At 39.2% G+C, this 22,747-nt stretch overlaps 1 protein-coding gene across 5 annotated transcripts in view; it reads right to left on the bottom strand.

Moving 5' to 3' along the window:
* Positions 1 to 2,003: 2,003 nt before the first annotated feature.
* The window catches only part of LOC133289018 (uncharacterized), a 33,384-nt gene continuing 12,640 nt past the window's right edge, over positions 2,004 to 22,747 (bottom strand). For 4 of the 5 annotated variants that reach the window (XM_061486867.1, XM_061486868.1, XM_061486870.1 and 1 more), the window contains 3 exons: positions 20,548 to 20,617; positions 20,347 to 20,435; positions 2,004 to 2,311 (listed from right to left, as the gene is read on the bottom strand). In XM_061486867.1, coding sequence (XP_061342851.1) covers positions 2,177 to 2,311; positions 20,347 to 20,435; positions 20,548 to 20,617 — 294 coding nt within the window. In that variant the 3' untranslated portion in view covers positions 2,004 to 2,176. Of the gene's footprint in view, positions 2,312 to 20,346; positions 20,485 to 20,547; positions 20,618 to 22,747 lie in introns of all 5 variants that reach the window. The other variant, XM_061486869.1, reaches the window with a different exon arrangement.

Genomic DNA, 22,747 nt, shown 5'->3' with positions numbered 1-22,747 from the left:
AAAAATTATAAACATACTCAAATAGCTAAAAAAATTAATATAAATTTAAATTTTTTAATATAAAAAATAATAAATTATACATTATTGTCCAATAAAGGATCAAACAAACATATAATATTTGTAATACTAGTGTTTCAGGTTCAGTAAATGATATCTCTAACTATAAATCAAATTAAAATTCCCTGCATAGTCATAACTGAGATAATATTAATATTTTAGAAACATAACTTATGTAACTCAATAAGCAACAAATCACTCAAATATATCAATTATTAATTTTTTTTGGAATTTTTTTTTAAAAAAATCGGGCTGGGTCACCGGTTTTCACCAAAACCGGTCGGGTCAGATCGGGTTTGATACTTGGCTGATCCAATATAATAACCGGACCGGTCAAATAACCGATTCACCGGATTTCGGGTCGACCCGGCTGGTCCGGTGCGGTTTTCACAACATTGCTCAGGAGTCTCGATCCATTCTGCAAAAATAATTTCTTCTTAATTTTCATTTTCGGGAATTTAGTTTCTATGCTAGGATTTATGATGTTTCTGTCTTTGGATTCCTTTTCTTTTGTTATAGACTCAAACATGCTACATAACTGTCACAACATGTGTAGTTGACATTTGTGATTTTGTGTAGTTGACATTTGTGATTTAAGTACCTTAGTAATAAAACGTGGATATATTTTCACTTTAAAATTGCTTATGTAACTGATCTCAATTGGTTACTATAGGAATTATCTCCGGAGCAAATTCTCAAATTCGGATCTAGATCATATGTTGTGGTATTGCTCCTTAACAATTTCTCATAAGTCACTCCAAGAATTAAGGTTATCATATACTCGATTGAAAGGTTTTGAAAGCTGGATCTTACTTAAAAATACATAAGGCAGAACTCTAAGTAGCTAGATTAGTACGAAAAGAATCTGTGCTAATACTAAAGCAAATGAGTAACATTTCGTTACCGTGTTCCAAGAGCAGAAAACATATGTTCCGACTAGTTTCTCTCTAATTGTATCATCTCAACTCATTTTAATTTGATTACAATTGTTATTTGCTTAACTTTTTGAATAAATAAAGAGTTTGTTTTTTATGCAGTTACTGCATATAAATTATCTGCAATAAGCTAAATATGACGTCGTTTTAAAATGAAAATGATGGTATTTTTATAATTTTAATTTATTTCAAGGTTATAATAATCTTTATATTTATAATTTTTTAAGATTTTAATACTAAAACGACGTCGTTTTGGGTATAAATGCAGATAAATTATTTGCATTAACTGCAAAAATATTTTTTCCATAAATAAAAGCTCAAAAGCATTTACATTATTGCAATTTACAGCTTAATTCACTCTACTCTCGATTTAGTAACAATTGTTCCATGAATCTGTTCATATTAATTATTGTTTCAATTAACTTCCTTGAACTCTGGAACTCAAAGTCTTATATTACTTAATATGTGCACTTACAATATAAGAGCTCAATGATTACTCCAAATTACAAAATTTTAATATGGCAATACATGATTGAATAATAACGTTAAAAACTTTATACGAAGCACAGTAATTAAACTCTAAATTTCCAAACTCTGGGTACAAAATCAGGATCCACTTTTTTGTAGTTACTACAGATTTTTGTTTTTTGTTTTTTTTTTATAACAAAATCAGGACTCACTCGTTTTGAAAAAGAAAAAAAAAACTCAAGATTCCCCAGCATATCCGAGCTTTTCTATGTGTCGCTAGAGAATTTTTATTTTTTTTTGCAACAACAGCAAAGTTATATTTCCCATAAAATTAATAGTAAAACTGTCAATCATCAAACTAATCAATTGTTAAGTGTAACCTGTCAAACCAGCTGGGCAGTGGGTTAACATGGTTTCTGTGAGTTGGTCTTACGCGGTCTATCGGACAAGCATAAAATAAGCAAAAGATCTAAACACTTTACAAGATTTTCGTGAGTTCAGATCTAAATATTATTAAATTGAGATTTCTCAGCAAAACCACGCCATATTATTAAATGTATAATGCTTAGGCCTAACGTTCGTTTGGAGGATTCCAATATTTAGTCTTGGTCCAGATAGAGATAGATAGAAAAACTTTATTTCTGAAGAGATTGTACTGGAAATACTAGTACCCAGTCAAATTGAGAACAAAAATTAAAAACGAAATCAACCAGTTTCTATCTATATTTGAGTTCCTCTTCGAATTGAAGCAACTTTTCCCGAACAGGCTCTAAAAATAGCTTCAAATCGTTGCATATGTCTATCTTTTCTTGATGCAAGATATCCCCTGCTTCACTTAGTCTCACCTCCATCTACACAAGAAAATTTGCCACAAGTAACATACAGATCATCTAAGCAAATCACTAATCATAATTTTAATTAAACAGAGAGGTGAATTATACATGCAAAAAATAATCAAAACCAATATCGTAACAATTAAAACGGTCCTCGATATTTTACCAAAAAAAAAAAAAAAAGTCCTCGATCCGATTGGAATGGGATCAACACAGAAAGGGTTGCTAGGAAGCGATAGTGCCGATAAAAAAAAACTCTGGCCAGAAAAGTTGCCAGGAAATTCGTTGGACGGCATAGCACTGCAACCGACCAAGTCAAAGTCAAAGGACAAGTAGGTATGAGGCTCAGCAATGAAGACGCCTGCTGCGAAGTCTCCCACTGGTATCAAATTGAATATGCAAAATTGGATCGCATCAGACCACACAGAGGGTTTATTTATAATGGTGAAACAGTAATTACATGTTGGGCTTGGTTAGGGTTGGCAAAACGGGCTAACCCGACCCAACCCGCATTCAACCCGAAAAAAAGAGTCGGGTTAGGATTGACTCGAAACAAAAAACGAGCCAGAAAACCCAACCCGACCCGAGTCGGGTTAGGGATGGCTCAAAAATATGGCTCGTGGGTTGGCTTGAAAAAGTAGCTCGCGAGTTAGCTCGAAAATTGGCTCGCAAGTTGGCTCGAAAATTGCTCGCAAGTTGACTCATTTTCAGCCTATTTAAACGACCCTATAGTATTAATGCACCAGCTACGTGACTTCCATCTTAAACAAAGGGTTACAAAATGAGAAATAAAAACAAAATATTTTAGTTTCGAATTTTCTTCACAACAAATTTGCATCAACATCAAGAACAATCAGAACCATTTGCTACCAAGTGGATAAGATATTTGAACCAAACAGAACCAGCACAGCTAACAATATAAAAATGGCAGAGATGTGAGAAGATGAAGGGCTTAGGTTTAGAGAAGGAAGAAAAATGATGACAACATGTGTGAATTTTGTCCATTTTTGTATATTATATTTTGTATTTTTAAAAAAAAAAAAAAAAAACTCAACCCGCGAGCTGGCTCGTTTGACCCGCGGGTTGACTTGTTTTTTCACGAGCTGGCTCGGATCGAGTTGACTCGGGTTGACAGTTCATTTTTGCCAACCCAAACCGGCTCATTTTTTACAGGTTACGAGCCAACTCGACTGGTTGGCTCGTTTTTGCCAACCCTGGGCTTGGCCTTTCCTTATCTACATGATACTCTAGATGATATTATACAATTACATAAATATCCTCCTACGTATATTCTAACATATATTAATAAAACAACGAATATTTTCTAAAGCTTGCATTTGGGTAAAATCCATTTATTACCCTCTTCCCCTTCCTCTACTGTCTACATATAACCATCACCTGTGGGTCCCAACACCTGTTTTATCATTGCAAGGATTTACATATAAATAACCCTCGCTGATGGCACAACACGCTTTACATGGATTTATCCTCTAAAACAAAAATATGAAACACACTATGTTCAAACATTTTCATTGCCTTTTTCTCACTCGATTTAACCTGCCATCGAGTCTGTTCATACAAACCAGGGGGTGAATTTCGCCCATTCACTCAATTCCTTAAAGAACTAGGTGCAATTCACAGACTAATTTTTCCTCACACACCCCACCAAAATGGTTTGATAGAAAAAGGAAGCGTTGTCAAATTGTTGAAATGGGCTTAGCCCTTCTAGCCCATGCTTCTCTTCCATTCAAGTAGTGGGACCATGCTTTTCTCACAACAGTCTGTCTCATCAATAAATTACCTACTGCTGCTCATAATTGTCGAATTTCCTACTATCAACTCAATAAAACTCTACCAGATTACAGTTTTCTATGTATTTTGGGGAGTGCTTGCTACCCTCTCCTTAGACCTTACGATAAACACAATCAAAGGAGAGCATTTTCTTATTTACTCACCCATTCAGAAGGGCTATCAGTGCAACCTTAAAATAAATACAAATTAAACTATAGATCAAAGGAGTATATTTTCTTATTACTCACCCAATCACAAGGGCTATAAGTGCCTAAGCCTAGATGGCCGAATCTATGTACCCAAAGATGTGTTCAATGAATCCAGGTTTCTTTTTCCCTCCCTGTTTCCACCATAAGTCATCTGATAATTCCACAAACACTTACTCCGTTTCCAGCACTAATTTTTCCTTCTCTTTTTCCCAACTTAAAGAGTGTCCCTTCCAACTCTCCCCTTCATATTCCATCCTCTCCATTCCTGCCAATCTCTTCCGCTCAGCATCTCAACCAATCCCATCTACTTCACACTCTTCCTCACCATATAGTGAGTTGAGTCTTCTAATTCTAATACATCAGCTAACTCTTCCTCCAAGTCTAACTCCACACAAAGTCAGTACTTCCACCTCCTACTCCCTTCAAGGTCAGTCTAACTCCACACAAGGTAAGCCTTCACCTTTTATGTCTTCACCTCCTACACAGAATCAGTCTTCTCCCACTCAAAGTCAATCTTCCCCTTCCCCAAGTCAAACTGCTCTTTATCGGACCTCAACTTGATACACCTTGCTCAAACACTTTATCCTATTCCTCTTCAGGTTCTGAATACATTCCCTCCTCCATTGGTTGATCCCTCTATTTTTACAGCTCATATAGAGCCAACCAGCGTCAAACAGGCCTTTGCCGACCTACACAGGCTTTAGGCCATGCAGTAGGAGTACACAGCCCTCCAGGAAAATGGTACCTGGTTCTTGGTTCCTCTAACTCCTTCTCGGACACCTATTGGCTGCAAATAGGTGTTTATTAAGGAGAACTCAAATGGCACTGTAAATAAATATAAGGTCAGACCAGTGGGAAAGGGATTTCATCAGCAATAAGACTTTGACTACAATGAGACATTTTCTCATGTAGTCTACTAATGCTAACATTAGAACTCACAAGTGCCTGGACCGTACAACAACTTGATGTTAACAATGCCTTCGTGAATTGCGACCTTGTTGAAGAAGTTTGTATGTTCCAACCACCAAGATTTGAGGTGATCGATAAATCACTGGCGTGCAGGTTGCAAAAAGCTCTTTATGGACACAAACAACTTGGGTTCACGTCTAGCAAATGTGATCTCTCTCTTTCACTCTCCAGGCTAATGGCCATTGCACCTATATCTTTGTGTATTTAGATGACATAATAATTACTGGTAGTTATTCTATTCTCATTCAGCAGCTCATTGGTCAATTGAACTCCAAATTTGTACTGAAGCTACTGGGTAATTTGTAATATTTCCCTGACATTGAAGTCAAGCATCTTTCCCAAGGAAGGATGCTGCTGTCTGTTAGCATCGAATTTTACTCACTTTAACAGAAGTAAAAATATATCCCACTACAGTAAAAGGTAAAAAGAGAGGCAATTTGATGTTTTCACTTACCTTTGTTACCACTTTACTGCAGATACAAAGTCACGTGACTGTTTTGCTTAAGTGGAGAGATCTAAACTGTGGATGAAGATGTGGAATGGATGGCTAGCAAAGCTTGGAGCTGTTTAGTTTAGTTTTATTAAGAATCTGAGTCCTCTTAGAGAAGAGACACTAGTTTAGTTTCAGTTTCTAGTTTTCATTTTCTTTAGTTTTTCAAGCTTCTATCTGTACCAGTGCATGTGAGGCACTGATCTTGGAGGAATCCAAGAAACCCAGTTGCATGTGAGCCTTCGATCTGTAATTACAAGTACCATGTAGGATTCTGAACATTTTCTTTTCCTTGTGACTGGTCTGTATTCTTGATCCTGAGCTCTGTTACATTCGAACCTTACATAGCTATAAATGAGTTTACTGCTTTATGATTTTTTTTTTCTGTGTTTACTGTTAAAATGAATTTCTGAATCTCTTTCCTGGGATTCTAAATGATGGAAGAGTACCCATTACATTAAAACTGTTAGAATAGGAAATATCTTACGTATAGATTTGTATAAATTACGTCCTTATTTGTAAATATTTTCCCCTTATATAGGAGTTGGGTCAGGTCTGGGCTTTTCACTTAAAATCATTAGGGTTCACATATATTGTATAGTTTAATACACAACATATTATTATTTCATATTTCCATATTCTCAAGTTGGTACCAGAGCTCTTTTGTTCTGGGGACCCTCACTTTCGCTTAAAACCCTAAGCCCGCTGCTTAGGTGTTCTCTTTTCCTTCTGTGTGTCCTTACAGCAAGTCATCTAAGTCATGTGCCCCTTCAGATCGCTTTCTATACCTGTCAGCACCTTCGTTCGCCGCCAGAATCACTGTCCATCACTGTTCACAGTCACAGGAGAACTTTCCCGGTGACGATTTCAACCGGAAAACCTGCGATCAGAACCTCCTCTCTCCAGCGACCTGTTTAGTGGAAGACTCATCACTGTCGAAGCCTCCACGCACAGCTTCTTCCCTCTACGCGTGGTGCTCACTTGCCACCTCTCACCAGTGCGTGTGCACTGTTCCAACGCCCTTTTCCGGCCATTCCAGGACAGAATAGATCGATTTCTCCTCCCTTTTCCAGATCTGCCCTTGGTTCTTCATGGGTCTCACTTTAGGCGTGTCTCTTCTTGATTGGCTATCGGTTTGTTTTTATTCACTTGCTTCTGTACCTTTGTGATTTATTTTAATGGCAGAAACTTCTCCTGTTCACTCGAAGGTTAATTCTCTTCCTCCTCCTGCCAAAAGTTTCTAGAGTATCATCTCCACTAATATTGGGCGCATTACCTCCTCCAAACTGAAGGGTTCTATTAATTACAAGAATTGGGTCACCTCTGTTCGAGTCTGGTCTTTTGGACAGGGGCATGGGCGACATCTCACAGTTAAATCTACTGATATTCCTAAGGAAGAAAAATCTAATTGGGAAAGGATTGACAACCAGCTTCTGAGTATTTTTTGGCAGTCTATTGATCCAATCGTTTTGGATATTTTCCATTCTTTTCAAAATGCAATGAAGTGTAGGAGGAAGCAAAACACCTCTACACTAATGATGTTTAGCAGCTCTATTCTATCATGTCTCAACTTACGGATTTGCGTAAATCATCTAACACTCAGATGAAGACGTATGTTGGCAAAAGTCGATCTTTGATGCAGGGATACTTAGATATGTTGCCCTACCCTATTGATGCTTCTGCATATAGGAAACAGGTGGAGCGTCTCTTTATGGTTGCAACACTTTTTGGTCTTCCCGGGGAGTATGATAATGTCCGTGATACTATCTTGACTAGTGGAGATCCTGATCTATCACTGACTTATCAGCGCCTTCTGAATCTCAACAAGAAATCTGCTCCTACATCATCTTCTATTGTTGATTCCACTGCTCTTGTTTCTCGTACTGACTTTCGCGGGAATAGTGGAGGTGGTCGTGATAGGGGCCAGGGCGGACGTGGTCAGCGACCCCGTTGTCATTATTGTCAACAACTTTGTCATTACGAGGAGCGTTGTTACACAAAGTATCCTCACTTGCAACCCTCTCATGCTGCGAATATAGCTCAGTCAGATACAGCTTCATCTGGTACAGTCTCTCTCTCTTCTGCAGACTAGGAAGCACTCCAGACTCTTCTCAGGAAGGCTTTTCCTCAGTCTCAGTCTTCTGCTCCAGATACTGGTAATCCTGTTGCTTGTGTTTCTCATTCTACACCACTTAGTCCTTGGATATTTTACTCAGGTGCTATTGATCACCTTTGTGGAAAACTGGTAATATGGAACTCTTTACATCTTACTTATTCTGATCATTTACCTTTTTTCACTCTTGCTGATGGCACTAAAGCCCCTGTTCAGGGGATTGGACAAGTTTGTCCAACCTCTTCTTTGACCTTGACATCTGTCTATTACATTCCTGACATCCCTTATAACTTAATTTCTTTTAGTAAATTGATCAACTCTCTTACTTGCATTGTTACCTATTGAGATATATAAAATCATTAATGTAACCTCACCCAATAGCTTAAGCTTTTGGATTGAATTGGTTCTTTACATGGTATCAGAGCCTTGTGTCCCGGGTTCGATCCTCATCGCCCACCACTTTCTTTCTAGTGGTATTTCTTTCTTCGCACAGGTAGGTGGACTTGTGCATTGTTCACGCTTCAAGCCCAGTGGGCTCTTGTGTGAGGGGGCGTGTTGAGATATATAAAATCATTAATGTAACCTCACCCAATAGCTTAAGCTTTTGAGTTGAATTGGTTCTTTACATTACCTTCTCAAACCATTCTGTTTCTGTGCAGGATCCGGGTACGGGGAAGACGAGGGGAGTGGGCCGTGAGTCACGAGGTCTGTTCTACCAGGTTGTGCCTCGTCCTTCAGTGGCTTGTTCTCTCACAGAATCTCCACAACTTATCCACAGTCGCCTCGGTTATCCCAGTCTTTCAAAATTGCACAAGATGGTTCCTCTTTTATCTGGTTTTCAGTCTTTAGATTGTCTATCATGTCAGCAAGGGAAGCACACATGCTCCTCCTTTGCCAGTCGAGTCAATAAAGGAGCTAATGCTCCTTTAACTATTTGTTAGAATATTAGATATGATATGATTAGATATGATTAGATATGATTGGATTCCGTCTTATCCGTAAATATTCTGACTGTATTAGGATTAGGTTTGGGCCTTTCACTTAAGCCCATTAAGGTCTCTATATATTGTAACTCTCTGACACAGATCAATACACAACATATTATTCTTCTATTATTTTATATTCAAGTTGGTATCAGAGCTCTTTCGTTCTGGGAACCCTCGCTTCCGCTTAGAAACCTTGTTTTTTGCTTTAAAACCTAAGCCCACTGCTTAGGAGTCCTCTTTCTTGCCGTGCGTCCTTCCGGCAAGCCTTCTAGGGTTGTAAACAGCCTCTGAGTGATTTTTCCAAACGTGTCAGCACCTCCGACGGCCACCGGAACCACCGCCCGCCGTCAGAATCACTGTTCAGGCAACCGGAGACTTTTTCCGGCGACTTTTCCGACCAAACTTCACGCGATCAGGACCCTCTCTTCCCCGCGACCAGGTCTGTGGTGGTCCGGTCAGCAACGCATCTCCCACGCACCGTCACGCGCCACCTGTCTTCTCTGCGCGTGGGCTTCACGCGCCACCTTCTGCCGGCGCGTGAGCACTATTCCGGCGGTTTTTTCTGGCCGGTCTTGGACAGAGAAGCTCGCCTTCTCCTCCCCTTTCTGGATCTGTGATTGTTTCTCTGTGGGTTTGACCTTAGACGCGTGGTTCTTCTTGATTGGATATTGTTTGCCTTCGTTTACGGCTTTTATATTTTATCTTTAAATGGCAGCAGCATCTCTTGATCTCTCGAAGGTTAACTCTCCTTCTATTGTTGCAAAAATAGCTCAGTCAGACAATGCATCATTTGGTTCAGGTTCGGACTATGCTGCACTCCAAACCCCTCTCAGGAAGGCTTCTCCTCAGTCTCAGCCTTATACTGGTAATCCTGTTGCTTGTGTTTCTCATTCTACATCACTTGGCACTTGGATATTTGACTCCGGTGCTACCGATCATCTATGTGGTAATAAGGAACTCTTTACATCTCTTACTTATTCTGATCATTTACCGTCTTTTACCCTTGCGGATGGAACCAAAGCCCCAGTTCGTGGGATTGGACAAGCTCGTCTGACCCCTACCTTGGCCCTGACATCTGTCTATTACATTCCTGGCATCCCTTATAACTTAATTCCTATTAGTAAGTTGATCCACTCCCTCACTTGCACCATTACTTTCTCTAACCATTCTGTTTCTGTGCAGGATCCGGGTACGGGGAAAATGATTGGAGTGGGTCGTGAGTCACGGGGGCTTTATTATCTGGATGTGCCTCGTCCTTCAGTAGCATGCTTTCTCACAGAATCTCCACAACTTATCCACAGTCGCCTTGGTCATCCAAGTCTTTCAAAGTTGCAGAAAATGGTTCCTCTTTTGTCCGGTCTTCAGTCTTTAGATTGTGTGTCATGTCAACAAGGGAAGCATACACGCTCCTCTTTTGCCAGTCGAGTCAATAAACGAGCTGATGCCCCTTTCTCTCTTGTTCATTCAGATATCTGGGGTCCAAGTCGTACCTTGTCTGTCTTAGGTTTTCGGTATTTCGTTACCTTTATTGATGATTTTTCCCGTTGCACTTGGACCTATTTAATGAAAAATCGTTCCGAGCTATTTTCCATTTATAAAAAGTTTTCTACTGAGATCCATACTCAATTTGGTGTTTCTATTCGTATTCTACGTAGTGATAATGCTAAGGAATATGTTTCTATTGATTTTTCTAATTTCTTGGCCATACAAGGTACTTTACATGAAACTACTTGTCCTCACACTCCACAACAAAATGGGGTGGCTGAACGTAAAAACAGACATCTCATTGAAACTGCCCGTACCCTTCTTATTCATATGCAGGTTCCCCTTCACTTCTGGGCAGATGCTGTGCTCATCTCTTGTTTTCTCATCAATCGCATGCCTTCATCTGTGCTCCACAATGACATTCCTCATAATCTATTGCTTCCAGATGTTCCTCTTTATCCTCTAACTCCACATGTCTTTGGTTGTACTTGTTTTGTTCATGATCTCACTCCTGGTAAGGATAAGTTAACATCCAAGGCCTTTCAGTGTATCTTTCTTGGTTATTCTCGTCTTCAAAAGGGTTATCGTTGTTATTCTCCCGACCTTAAGCGTTACTTAGTTTCCGCTAATGTCACTTTTCTTGATCAACAACCCTTTAATTCTATCCCATCTCAGATGTCACAGGTTGATCATGTACTTCCTGTCCCTTTTCTTGACTTGTCTTTGCCAGCTGCAGGTGCTTCTATTCCAAATGAGCAACCTATTACTTCTATACCTGAGGACCGTCCACTTCTCACCTATCAGCGTCGCAAAACTGTGCCTCCTGTCGACTCAACTCTTGCTGACTCATCACCCACTGCTGTTGCTTCTTCCCCTCCGGATCCTTCATCAGAGACTCTTCCCATTGCTCAAAGAAAAGGTACACGTACTACTCGTAACCCTTATCCTCTTTATACCTTTTTGAGTTATGACCGTCTTTCTTCACCTCATTTCACCTTTGTTTCTAGTCTTTCCTCTATTTCTATTCCTAAGACCACAGGTGAAGCACTTTCCCATCCAGGGTGGCGCCAAGCAATGCTTGATGAGATGACTGCACTTCATTCCAATGGCACTTGGGACCTTGTTTCTGCTCCTCCAGAGAAGTCTATAGTTGGTTGTCGCTGGGTTTTTACTGTGAAAGTTGGACCTCATGGCCATATTGATCGTCTCAAGGCACGTTTAGTTGCCAAGGGTTTTACTCAAATCTTTGGCCTTGATTATAGCGATACATTTTCTCCGGTCGCTAAGATGGCGTCAGTCCGCCTCTTTCTTGCCCTTGCTGCTGTTCGTCACTGGCCACTCCTTCAACTTGACATCAAAAATGCATTTCTTCATGGTGATTTACAAGAAGAAGTTTACATGGAGCAACCACCTGGTTTTGTTGCTCAGGGGGAGTCTGGAAAGGTGTGTCGTCTTCGGAAATCCTTATATGGTCTCAAGCAGTCTCCTCGAGCATGGTTCAGTCGCTTCAGTTCTGCTGTTCAGGCGTTTGGCTTAATCCGCAGTAAAGTTGACCGTTCTGTGTTTTATAGGATTACATCTCCTGATAAGTGTATCTATTTGTTAGTCTATGTTGACGACATTATTCTCACCGGAAGTGATCAAGACGGAATTCGTCAGTTAAAACAGCATTTGTTTAGTACATTTCAAACAAAGGACCTTGGGAAGCTGCGTTACTTCTTGGGAATTGAGGTGGCGCAATCCAGACAGGGCATTTCTATCTGTCAAAGGAAATATGCCCTGGATATCCTAGAAGAAACTGGTATGTTGGGGAGTAAACCAGTTGATACACCTATGGATCCTAATGTCAAGTTATTGCACGGACAGGGGGAGCCGTTATCTGATCCTGGACGTTATCGGAGGCTAATTGGGAAGCTCAACTATCTTACTGTGACTAGGCCAGATATTTCTTTCGCTGTTAGTACGGCTAGTCAGTTTCTTGATTCCCCTTGTGATTCACATTGGGATGCTGCTGTGAGGATCCTCCAATACATCAAAGGAGCACCAGGAAAAGGTTTGTTGTATTCAGATCAGGGAAATACAGAAATTTGTGGTTATTCAGATGCTGATTGGGCAGGATCACCCTCGGACAGGCGCTCTACTTCTGGCTATTGTGTCTTCTTTGGAGGAAACTTAATTTCGTGGAAGAGCAAGAAACAACCTGTTGTTGCTCGATCTAGTGCAGAAGCTGAGTATCGTGCAATGGCAAATGCTACCTGTGAGTTAGTCTGGTTAAAGCAGTTGATTCAGGAGCTTCATCTCTGTGAACAGAAACAACCCATGACACTCATCTGTGATAATCAAGCTGCACTACATATATCCTCTAATCCTGTCTTTCATGAGAGGACCAAACATATAGAGATTGATTGTCACTTCATTCGAGAAAAGATTCAGTCAGGAGAAATCAAGACTGCTTTCGTCAACTCCTCTGATCAACTAGCGGATGTTTTCACTAAAGCTCTTAGAGGTCCTCGGGTTGAATACATTTGTAACAAGCTTGGTGCTCATAATATATACGCACCAGCTTGAGGGGGAGTGTTAGAATATTAGATATGATATGATTAGATATGATTAGATATGATTGGATTCCGTCTTATCCGTAAATATTCTGACTGTATCCTGACTGTATTAGGATTAGGTTTGGGCCTTTCACTTAAGCCCATTAAGGTCTCTATATATTGTAACTCTCTGACACAGATCAATACACAACATATTATTCTTCTATTATTTTATATTCTAGTCTATTATTCATTCTGATGTTTGGAGACCTTCCAACGTCCCTAATGTTTCTGGTGCTAAGTGGTTTGTCTCTTTTATTAATGATTATACTCGGATAACATGGATATTCTTGATGAAAAAACAGAGGTAACAATTGTTATCCAGTTTTATCATATGATTGAAACCCAGTTTGGTAAAAGTATTAAACGCTTGAGATCAGACAATGGTACCGAATATGTTAATCAGCGTCTTTCCCAGTTTATTAAAGATAAAAGAATGGTTCATGAACTCACATGCGTGGATACCCCTCAACAAAATGGAGTTGCTCAAAGAAAAAATCAACATTTGTTTGAAGTCACCAGAGCATTATTGTTTCAGACATTTGTACCCAACTCTTATTGGGGAGAAACTGTATTAACCACAACCTATTTGATCAATTGCTTACCTTCCAGAATGCGTGGCCACGTAAGTCCTGTGGATCTCATGACCTCTTTTTTTTCTTTTGTTCCAATTATGTAGAGTCTCCAGTCTCGTTTTGGATGTGTTGCCTTTGTCCATATCCATAAACAACATCGAAGTAAATTAGAGCCTAGAGCCCTTAAGTGTGTCTTCCTTGGTTATGCTCCCAACAAGAAAGGATACAAATATTACCACCCTTCAGGTCGTAAATTCTTCGTCTCTATAGATGTTAGCTTCCATGAATCTGAGTCCTACTTTCTACACCCTCATCTTCAAGGGGAGAACAAGATAGAAGCTTCATCCATTTTCTTCGAGTCTGAGGCTCTCTTTTCGTTACCTACATCATTTCCTACCCCAGTAGTTACACTACCTGACAATGAGAAGGAAGACTTAGTTGCTGAGGTTGAAAATTCATCTGACTCCTCATGTGACATGCCTCCAATCGATAGATAGAAAGTACGCAAAGCTGGGACACCCAAACTATTGTACCAAAGGAAGAAACAACCCAAACTGCCCCACCAGCAACTGCAATTGCCTGAACCACTGATAAGTACTGAATATACTACTTCTTTTATTCCTGAGCCTGATATTAATTCTATTGACTTACCCATTGCTGTAAGAAAAGGGAAAAGGTCTACCCAACACCCTATTTCTCATTTTGTCTCATCTAAGAATCTCTCTATGAAGCATAGAAGTTTTATTATAGCACTTGACTCCATTTCAATTCCAAAATCAGTCCATGAAGCATTAAAAGATAATAATTGGGTTCAAGCCATGCATGACGAGATGAATGCATTGGAGAAGAATAATACATGGGAAGTTGTTGGCAGGCCAAATGGAAAAAAGGCAGTAGAGAGCAGATGGGTGTATACTTCGAAGTATAATTCTGATGTAACTCTTGAAAGGTATAAAGCTCAACTGGTTGCCAAGGGGTACACACAGACCTAGGCATTGATTACGAAGAAACATTTGCTCCAGTGGCCAAAATGAAAACTGTAAGAGTTCTATTGTCCCTCACTGCTCATTTTAATTGGGATTTGAAACAATTTGATGTGAAAAATGTCTTCCTCAATGGCGAATTAGAAGAGGAGGTTTAATGGAGATCCACCAAGATTTAACTCTACAAATGGAGATAACAAAGTTTGCAAGTTAAAGAAGGCATTGTATGGCTTGAAGCAATCACTGCATGTTTGGTTTGGAAGATTTACCAAAGTTATGCTTTCATTGGGGTACAAGCAAAGTCAAGGGAATCATACACTTTTCTTTAAACATTCTCAGGAAGGTAAGAATTAGAATGTATTAATATATTGTATTCAATTGTGTATAGAACTGTACAAAAGACCTTTATTTAAAGAGGTTAAATGACCTAATGGGCCAAGCCCAAATAACCTGCTAGAATAACAGAATAATAAATAATACAATGCTATTTAATATTATATTATTTCTAACACTCCCTCTCAAGCAAGTGCGTATATATCATAAGCTCCCAGCTTGTTACATATACGATCTATTCGGAGACCTCTCAGAGCCTTAGTGAAAATATCTGCAAGTTGATCACTGGAATTGACAAATGTTGTTTCTATCTCTCCTAATTGAATCTTCTCTCTAACAAAGTGACAGTCAATTTCTATATGTTTGGTCCTCTCATGAAAGACTGGGTTAGAGGATATATGCAATGCTGCTTGATTGTCACAAATGAGCTTCATGGGCTGCTGTTCACAGAGATGTAGTTCCTTAAGCAATTGTTTTAGCCAGATGAGCTCACATGTTGCATTTCCCATTGCCCGATATTCTGCCTCTGCACTTGACCTTGCGACCACAGTTTGCTTCTTACTTTTCTAAGAGATCAAGTTTCCTCCGAGGAGAACACTGTTGAGATATATAAAACCATTAAAAAGCCCACACTCACTAGCTTAAGCTTTTGGGTTGAATTAGTTCTTTACATGGTATCAGAGCTTGAGTGACTACAAGGTCACAAGTTCGATCCTCACCGCCCCCCACTTTAAAGTGGAATTAAAATAAAAAGCACAAAAAGGTAAACCAAAAATTGGGCCTTTGCAATTCCACGCTTCTAGCCCAAAGGGCTCTTGCGTGAGGGGGCGTGTTGAGATATATACTCCCATATTAGTTGTATGTGCAACTAATGTGGAGTTTATAAGGCCTTGGGCACTCCTACCCTTTGAGCTAGCTTTTGGGGTGGTGTATCTCAAGGTTCTTTACATAGTATCAGAGCCTCGTGTCCCGGGTTCGATCCTCGCCGCCTCTCACTTTCTTTCAAGTGGAATTTCTTTGTTCGCACAGGTAGGTGGGCCTGTGCATTGTCCACCCTTCAAACCCAGTGGGGTCTTGTGTGAGAAGGCGTGTTGAGATATATAAAACCATTAAAAAGCCCTCACCCACTAGCTTAAGCTTTTGAGTTGAATTAGTTCTTTACAAACACAATACCCCGAGGTAGATCGTCTGTCTGAAGGAGAACCTGCCCAGTCAACATCTGAATAACTAGATACCTTTCCCTTTATTTGTGTATAATAAATCTTTTCCTGGTGCTCTTTTAATATATCGAAGAATCCTGATAACTGCATCCCAATGGGAGTCACAAGGAGAGTCGAGGAATTAACTTGCCACACTAACTGCAAAAAAGATGTCTGGTCTTGTCACAGTAAGATAATTCAACTTTCCAACTAATCGGCGATAACGACCAGGGTCTGCCAATGGCTCCCCTTGTCCGGGTAACAGCTTAACATTAGGATCCATAGGTGTATCAATAGGTTTACATCCCAACATACCAGTCTCATATAGGATATCCAGTGCATACTTCCTCTGACAAATGGAGATGCCCTGCCTAGACTGTGCCACTTCGATCCCAAGAAATATCGAAGTTTGCCAAGATCTTTGGTCTGAAACTGATTGAATAAGTACTTCTTTAACTGATCAATCCCAACTTGATCGCTGTCAGTAGTAATGATGTCATCAACATAGACCAGAAGATAGATGCACTGGCCAGAAGAGCTATGCCTATAGAAGACAGAATGATCAGCTTTACTTTTGGTTAAGCCAAAGGATTGAACAGCAGAACTAAAGCGACTAAACCAAGCCCGAGGGGACTGCTTCAGGCCATATAAAGATTTACGAAGCTTACATACCATTCCAGAATTCTCCCCCTGAGCAACAAAACCTGGTGATTGCTCTATATATACTCCCTCTTGCAAGTCACCATGTAAGAATGCATTTTTGATATCAAGCTGTAGAAGAGGCCATTGATGAATGGCAGCAAGTGCAAGAAATAGGCGAACAGATGCCCTCTTGGCAACAGGAAAAAAAGTATCCTCATAGTCAAGACCAAATATCTGAGTGTATCCCTTGGCCACCAAACGAGCTTTGAGGCGATCAACAGTGTCATCAGGACCAACTTTGACAGTGAATACCCATCGACAACCGACAACTGACTTTCCAGGAGTAGCATGAACAAGATCTCATGTGCCATTGGAGTGAAGTGCTTGCATTTCATCAATCATTGCTTGACGCCAACCCGGATGAGAGAGTGCTTCACCTGTGGTTTTAGGAATAGAAACAGACAAAATACTAGAAACAAAAGTAAAATGTGGTGAAGAAAGTCTATCATAACTCAAGAAACTATAAAGTGGATAAGGGTTATGAGTGGATCGAATACCTTTGCGAAGGGCAATGGGAGTAATTTCTGATGGAGGATCCGGAGGGGAAGAGTCGACAGCAGCAGGCGGTGAGTTAGTAAGGGTCAAATCCGCAGGAGGCGCAGTCTGACGACGCTGATAGGTGAGAAAAGGACGGTCCTCAGGGATGGAGACAAGGGGCCGCTCCTCCGGGATAGAGTATCCTGCAACTGGTAAAGACAAATTAAGACAAGGAACATAAAGAACTTGATCAACTTGTGTTATCTGAGATGGGATAGAATGAAAAGGTTGTTAATCAAGGAAAGTGACATCAGCCGAGACAATATAACGCTTGAGATCAGGAGAGTAGAACGATACCCTTTTTGAAAACGAGTATATCCAAGGAGAATACACTTGAAGGCTTTGGATGTAATTTATCTTTTTCTGGAGTAAGATCATGAACAAAGCAGGTACATCCAAATACATGTGGAGGTAGAGGATAGGAAGGTGCTCCTGGAAATAAAACACTACGTGGAACTTCGTTATTGAGTACGGAAGAGGGCATGCGATTGATGAGAAAGCAAGAGGTGATTATAGCATCTGCCCAAAAACAAAGTGAAACATTTATATGTATTAGTAGGGTACAAACAGTTTCAACCAAATGTCGATTCTTACGTTCGGCCACTCCATTTTGTTGTGGTGTGTGTGGACAAGTGGTCTGGTGTAACGTTCCACGTTTCTCCAAAAAATTAGAAAACTCAAGGACACATATTCTTTTGCATTATCTCTGCGCAAAATTTGAATAGAAGCACCAAATTGAGTATTTATCTCAGTTCAAATTTTTTGGTAAATTGAAAATAATTCTTACTAACAAGCTGAGAATGATAAATATTCATTCATCAGCTTCAGGGGGAATATAGTAAATATTAGAATTATTTATCTGATCATTATTTTGTATCACTATTTTGTTAGAATACTCTAGAAGCTTATTTAGGCTTAGCCCATTAGATCTTTTTAGTCACTTTAAATAGAGAATTCTTGTACAGTTATACACACAATTTAATAATATACAATTCTTTCCTTTTAATTATTATATATATATATATATATAATTGTAAATATGAAAAATATCTGTTATGATTTGTTTCCTTATTTTTTAGGATTTTGTTTTATTCCTTTAGGCCCATTAGTATCTCTATATATCGTATTCCTTTGTGCAATTTTTTGAATATTATTTTCCAATTTTTCTCTTTTCAATTTGATATAAGAGATCTCGATCTGGGAGCCTTTTGCTTCTGTAGCCACCGCCTTTTCTGCGGATCCTTCTTTATGCCTTTAGGGCAGATCCTCTAGCGCAACTATCGTGCCTCAACTTCTTATCACTAACTGTCACTGACCGCCACCGGAAAACTTTACCCCCGACATTTTTGGTCAAGAAAGCAACTTTTTCACTTAGAATTTCTAGATCTACATTTCTACAACACCCTTGCATAGCAAAACTGCTCAACGCGTCTGCATACACACCGGAAAGTTTCAACTGTTGTTTTTGACGACGTGTGCAGCATTGTCTCAATCGTTGCTCACAAGCAAGTTAACGCTATAGTAACACGGGCTGCCTCTGGTTGATTAACGTTGATTATGCTAGATAAGTGACTGATTGACAACCTACCTCGGGCTATTGTATGTTTCTTTGTGGAAACCTAATAACATGGAGAAGTAAAAAGCAAAATGTGGTTGCTAGATCTAGTGCAGAGGCAGAATTTCGAGCCATGACCCAAGGTATTTGTAAACTGCTACGACTGAAAATTATTCTAGATGATCTCAGTATAAAATTTGAAAGAACTATGAAGTTACTCTGAAATAATTAATCCATCATCACTATAGTACATAATCCTGTCCAACAAGACCAAATGAAGTATATTGAGATCAACCGCCACTTCATCAAAGAGAAGCTAGATAGTGGATTGTTCATTACTTCATATATTCCTTCTAGTCACCAACTAGCTGATGTCTTGAATATACATTCCTCGGCTTGAGGGGTAGTTAAATTTTTTTTGTGCTACACTCACATAAAAGTGAGTTGGTCACATTATATTTTTCTTTCTCCTATTATAATGGGACCAACTCACTTTTATGTGAGTTGCAGAAAAAATTTGTCTGCAATAAAAGCATATATATATATATATATACATATATATATATATATAAAAGAGCTTTCATTCTCTTTACCTCAGTTTCCTTTTTTTCGTTTAGAAAGAAAATGAGAGGTAGCCTGGGATTTAATACTATTACTTAATTCATTCTTATGATTTTTTTTTTTATGAGTTTTATTGTTTGGTGTTAATTTTAAACCTTTTTGCTTGGTTATTAGTTGTCTTAATTTATCTTTTTCAATTACTTTTTTATCATGGATTGAAACCCAAACAAGGGAATAATCAAATTAGCCATGATGACAAAATTTTGACTTTGCGGAGGTGAGAAAAACTTCTTTAACTTAGCCAAGTGTGCTAGGAAACTCCAGAAGGTCTCCAATAGAAGTTGTTTCCATAATATTTATTTAATTATTATTCTTTTAATTGCTTAACATATTCAAAAGTTTATTCATCACATCCCTGTAAATAACAAAATTCCAAAATATGGCCTATGACCGGAAAAATTGAAGAATTACTGTATTAATCAACTAAATTATTTGAAGAAAGTAAAGTATCAATCAACTAAACTCTTCCCATACTCAAGTGTAACTTGGTCTAACTCCCATAGAAAATTGAAATGTCATATAAAAGAATAAAAAGAAAATGCCATATTTGCCAACAAAGATGGACACAGTTGGCTAAGGGTTTGGTCCATACCTCTCAAGGGCGTGGGTTCAAACCCCGCTAGTCGATGTGAGGACTTTGTTGGTGGGTAATATGTAATCTCTCCCAGAAATCCTCAAAGAGGTTGGGGGGTCTTCCCTGACCCTAGTGGGATACCAGTGTCTAATCCCACTTAAACTTTCTGATATTCAAAAAAAAAGAAAATGCCATATTGTGGAGATATATAGTCCCACATTGGTTGTATGTGCAACTACCAAGGTTCTTTACACATATTTTGGTCTAATTCCCATTAAGCCCTTTTCGATTTATTCTGCCTCAAAAATATTTAAATGAATATGTTAAGAAATACCTGCAAGTCATCCAGTTCACCAAATGAGAACTCTTGGACATCTATGTTACCCCCAACCAACTTCTTCTCTCCTAGAATAATCCATTCCCCTGCTACCATTTGCGAATCAGCATGGCTTATACAAAGTAATAGATTGAACTGCAAAATAAAAACAGACAGTTGTATTGAAGCGCTGAACAGAAATGGTTGATAGTGATTTACCTTTGACTTTTAAGGTCAATTCATATGTGTAACCGACACGTTTCTTGTTCCGAACTATCACCATGAATGCCTAAGAAATTTACAATCATGAAATATCAATCCATCATATACATGTATGATTGTTTTGGCAAAAAGTATTCAAAATCCCTTTCCTTTCATTTTCTTTTTGGCACATAAACTTGTAAAGAGCAGGTACACAACTATGTAACTAAGAAATCTAAGCTGGTGAAAATAGTCGTGTGTCTAATCAAACCAGTAACCACACGCCCTCTATAGATTGATGTGAGAATCAATTACAATAATTACATCCGAATTAGACACAACCAGATCCTAATCAAATACAGTTATATATTAATTAGATAATATCCTAACACTCCCCCTCAAGCTGGTGCATCTATGTCATAGGCACCAAACTTGTCACAAATATAGTAGACTAGGACTCAAACGAAACTTCTGAAATGCTTTCCTCCTAAGAGTGAGGAGGAGAGGACTTATCTTCAAAAAAGGTATCTCCCAGGGAAACAAGGAAATGGTGAATTGAAGGACGGTAGCATTTTATCCCGGGTGTAATTCAAGAAGAATCACTTGAATATGAAATAATATGTTGTGTATTAATCTGATATAAAGAGTTACAATATATAGAGACCCTAATGGGCTTAAGTGAGAAGCCCAGAACTAATCCGAAAGAATATTTACAGATAGGAAGTAATCTAATCATATCTATTCTAACACTCCCCCTCAAGCTGGTGCCTATATATTATAAGCACCAAGCTTGCTACAAATGTATTCAACCCGAGGACCTCTAAGAGCTTTAGTGAAGACATCCGCTAGTTGATCATTAGAGTTGAAAAAAACTATCTTGATTTCTCCTGACTGAATCCTTTCTTGAATGAAGTGACAATCAATCTCTATATGTTTGGTTCTCTCATGAAATACAGGATTATGTAGCGCAGCTTGATTATCACAAATGAGTGTCATGGGTTGTGATTATCACAAATGAGTGTCAAGGGTTGTTTCTGTTCACAAAGATGAAGCTCCTAAATCAACTGCTTTAACCAGATTAACTCACATGTAGTAATTGCCATTGCACGATACTCAGCTTCTGCACTAGATCGAGCAACAACAGGTTGTTTCTTGCTCTTCCAAGAGATTAAGTTTCCTCCAAAGAAGACACAATAGTCAGAAGTAGAGCGTCTGTCTGAGGGTGATCCTGCCCAATCAGCATCTGAATAACCACAAATTTCTGTATTTCCCTGATCCGAATACAACAAACATTTTCCTGGTGCTCCTTTGATGTATCGGAGGATCCTCACAGCTGCATCCCAATGAGAATCACAAGGGAAATCAAGGAACTGACTAGCCGTACTAACAGCGAAAGAAATGTCTAGCCTAGTCACAGTAAGATAATTGAGCTTCCCAATCAGCCTCCGATAACGACCAGGATTAGATAACGGCTCCCCCTGTCCGGGCAATAACTTGACATTGGGATCCATGGGTGTATCAATTGGTTTACACCCCAACATACCAGTCTCTTCTAGGATATCCAAGGCATACTTCTTTTGACAGATAGAAATGTCCTGTCTAGATTGTGCTACCTCAATTCCCAAGAATTTACGCAGCTTCCCGAGGTCCTTTGTTTGAAATTGACTGAATAAATATTGTTTTAACTGACGAATTCCAGCTTGATCACTCCCGGTGAGAATGATGTCATCAATATAGACTAACAAATAGATGCACTTATCAAGAGATGTGATCCTATAAAATACATAATGGTCAACTTTACTGTGAATTAAGCCAAACGCTTGAAAAGCAGAACTGAAGCGACTGAACCATGCCCGAGAAGACTGCTTGAGACCATATAAAGATTTGCGAAGACGACACACCTTCCCAGACTCCCCCTGAGCAACAAAACCAGGTGGTTGCTCCATATAAACTTCATGTAAATCACCATGAAGAAAGACATTTTTGATGTCAAGTTGAAGGAGTGGCTAGTGACGAACAACAACAAGAGCAAGAAATAAACGAACTGACGCCATCTTAGCGACCGAAGAGAATGTATCGCTATAATCAAGGCCAAAGATTTGAGTAAAAGTCTTTGCAACTAGACGTGCCTTGAGTCGATCAACATGGCCATCAGGTCCAACTTTCACAGGAAAAACCCAGCGACAACCAACTGTAGACTTCTCTGGAGGAGCAGAAA

The sequence above is a fragment of the Gastrolobium bilobum genome, unplaced genomic scaffold (genome assembly GCF_033153095.1).
Source record: "Gastrolobium bilobum isolate Gb01-03AN ecotype WA unplaced genomic scaffold, APGP_CSIRO_Gbil_v1 utg123074, whole genome shotgun sequence".
NCBI lineage: Eukaryota > Viridiplantae > Streptophyta > Magnoliopsida > Fabales > Fabaceae > Gastrolobium > Gastrolobium bilobum.
Note: the sequence above shows the minus strand (reverse complement) of the source record. Positions and strands in the feature narration are given on the sequence as shown.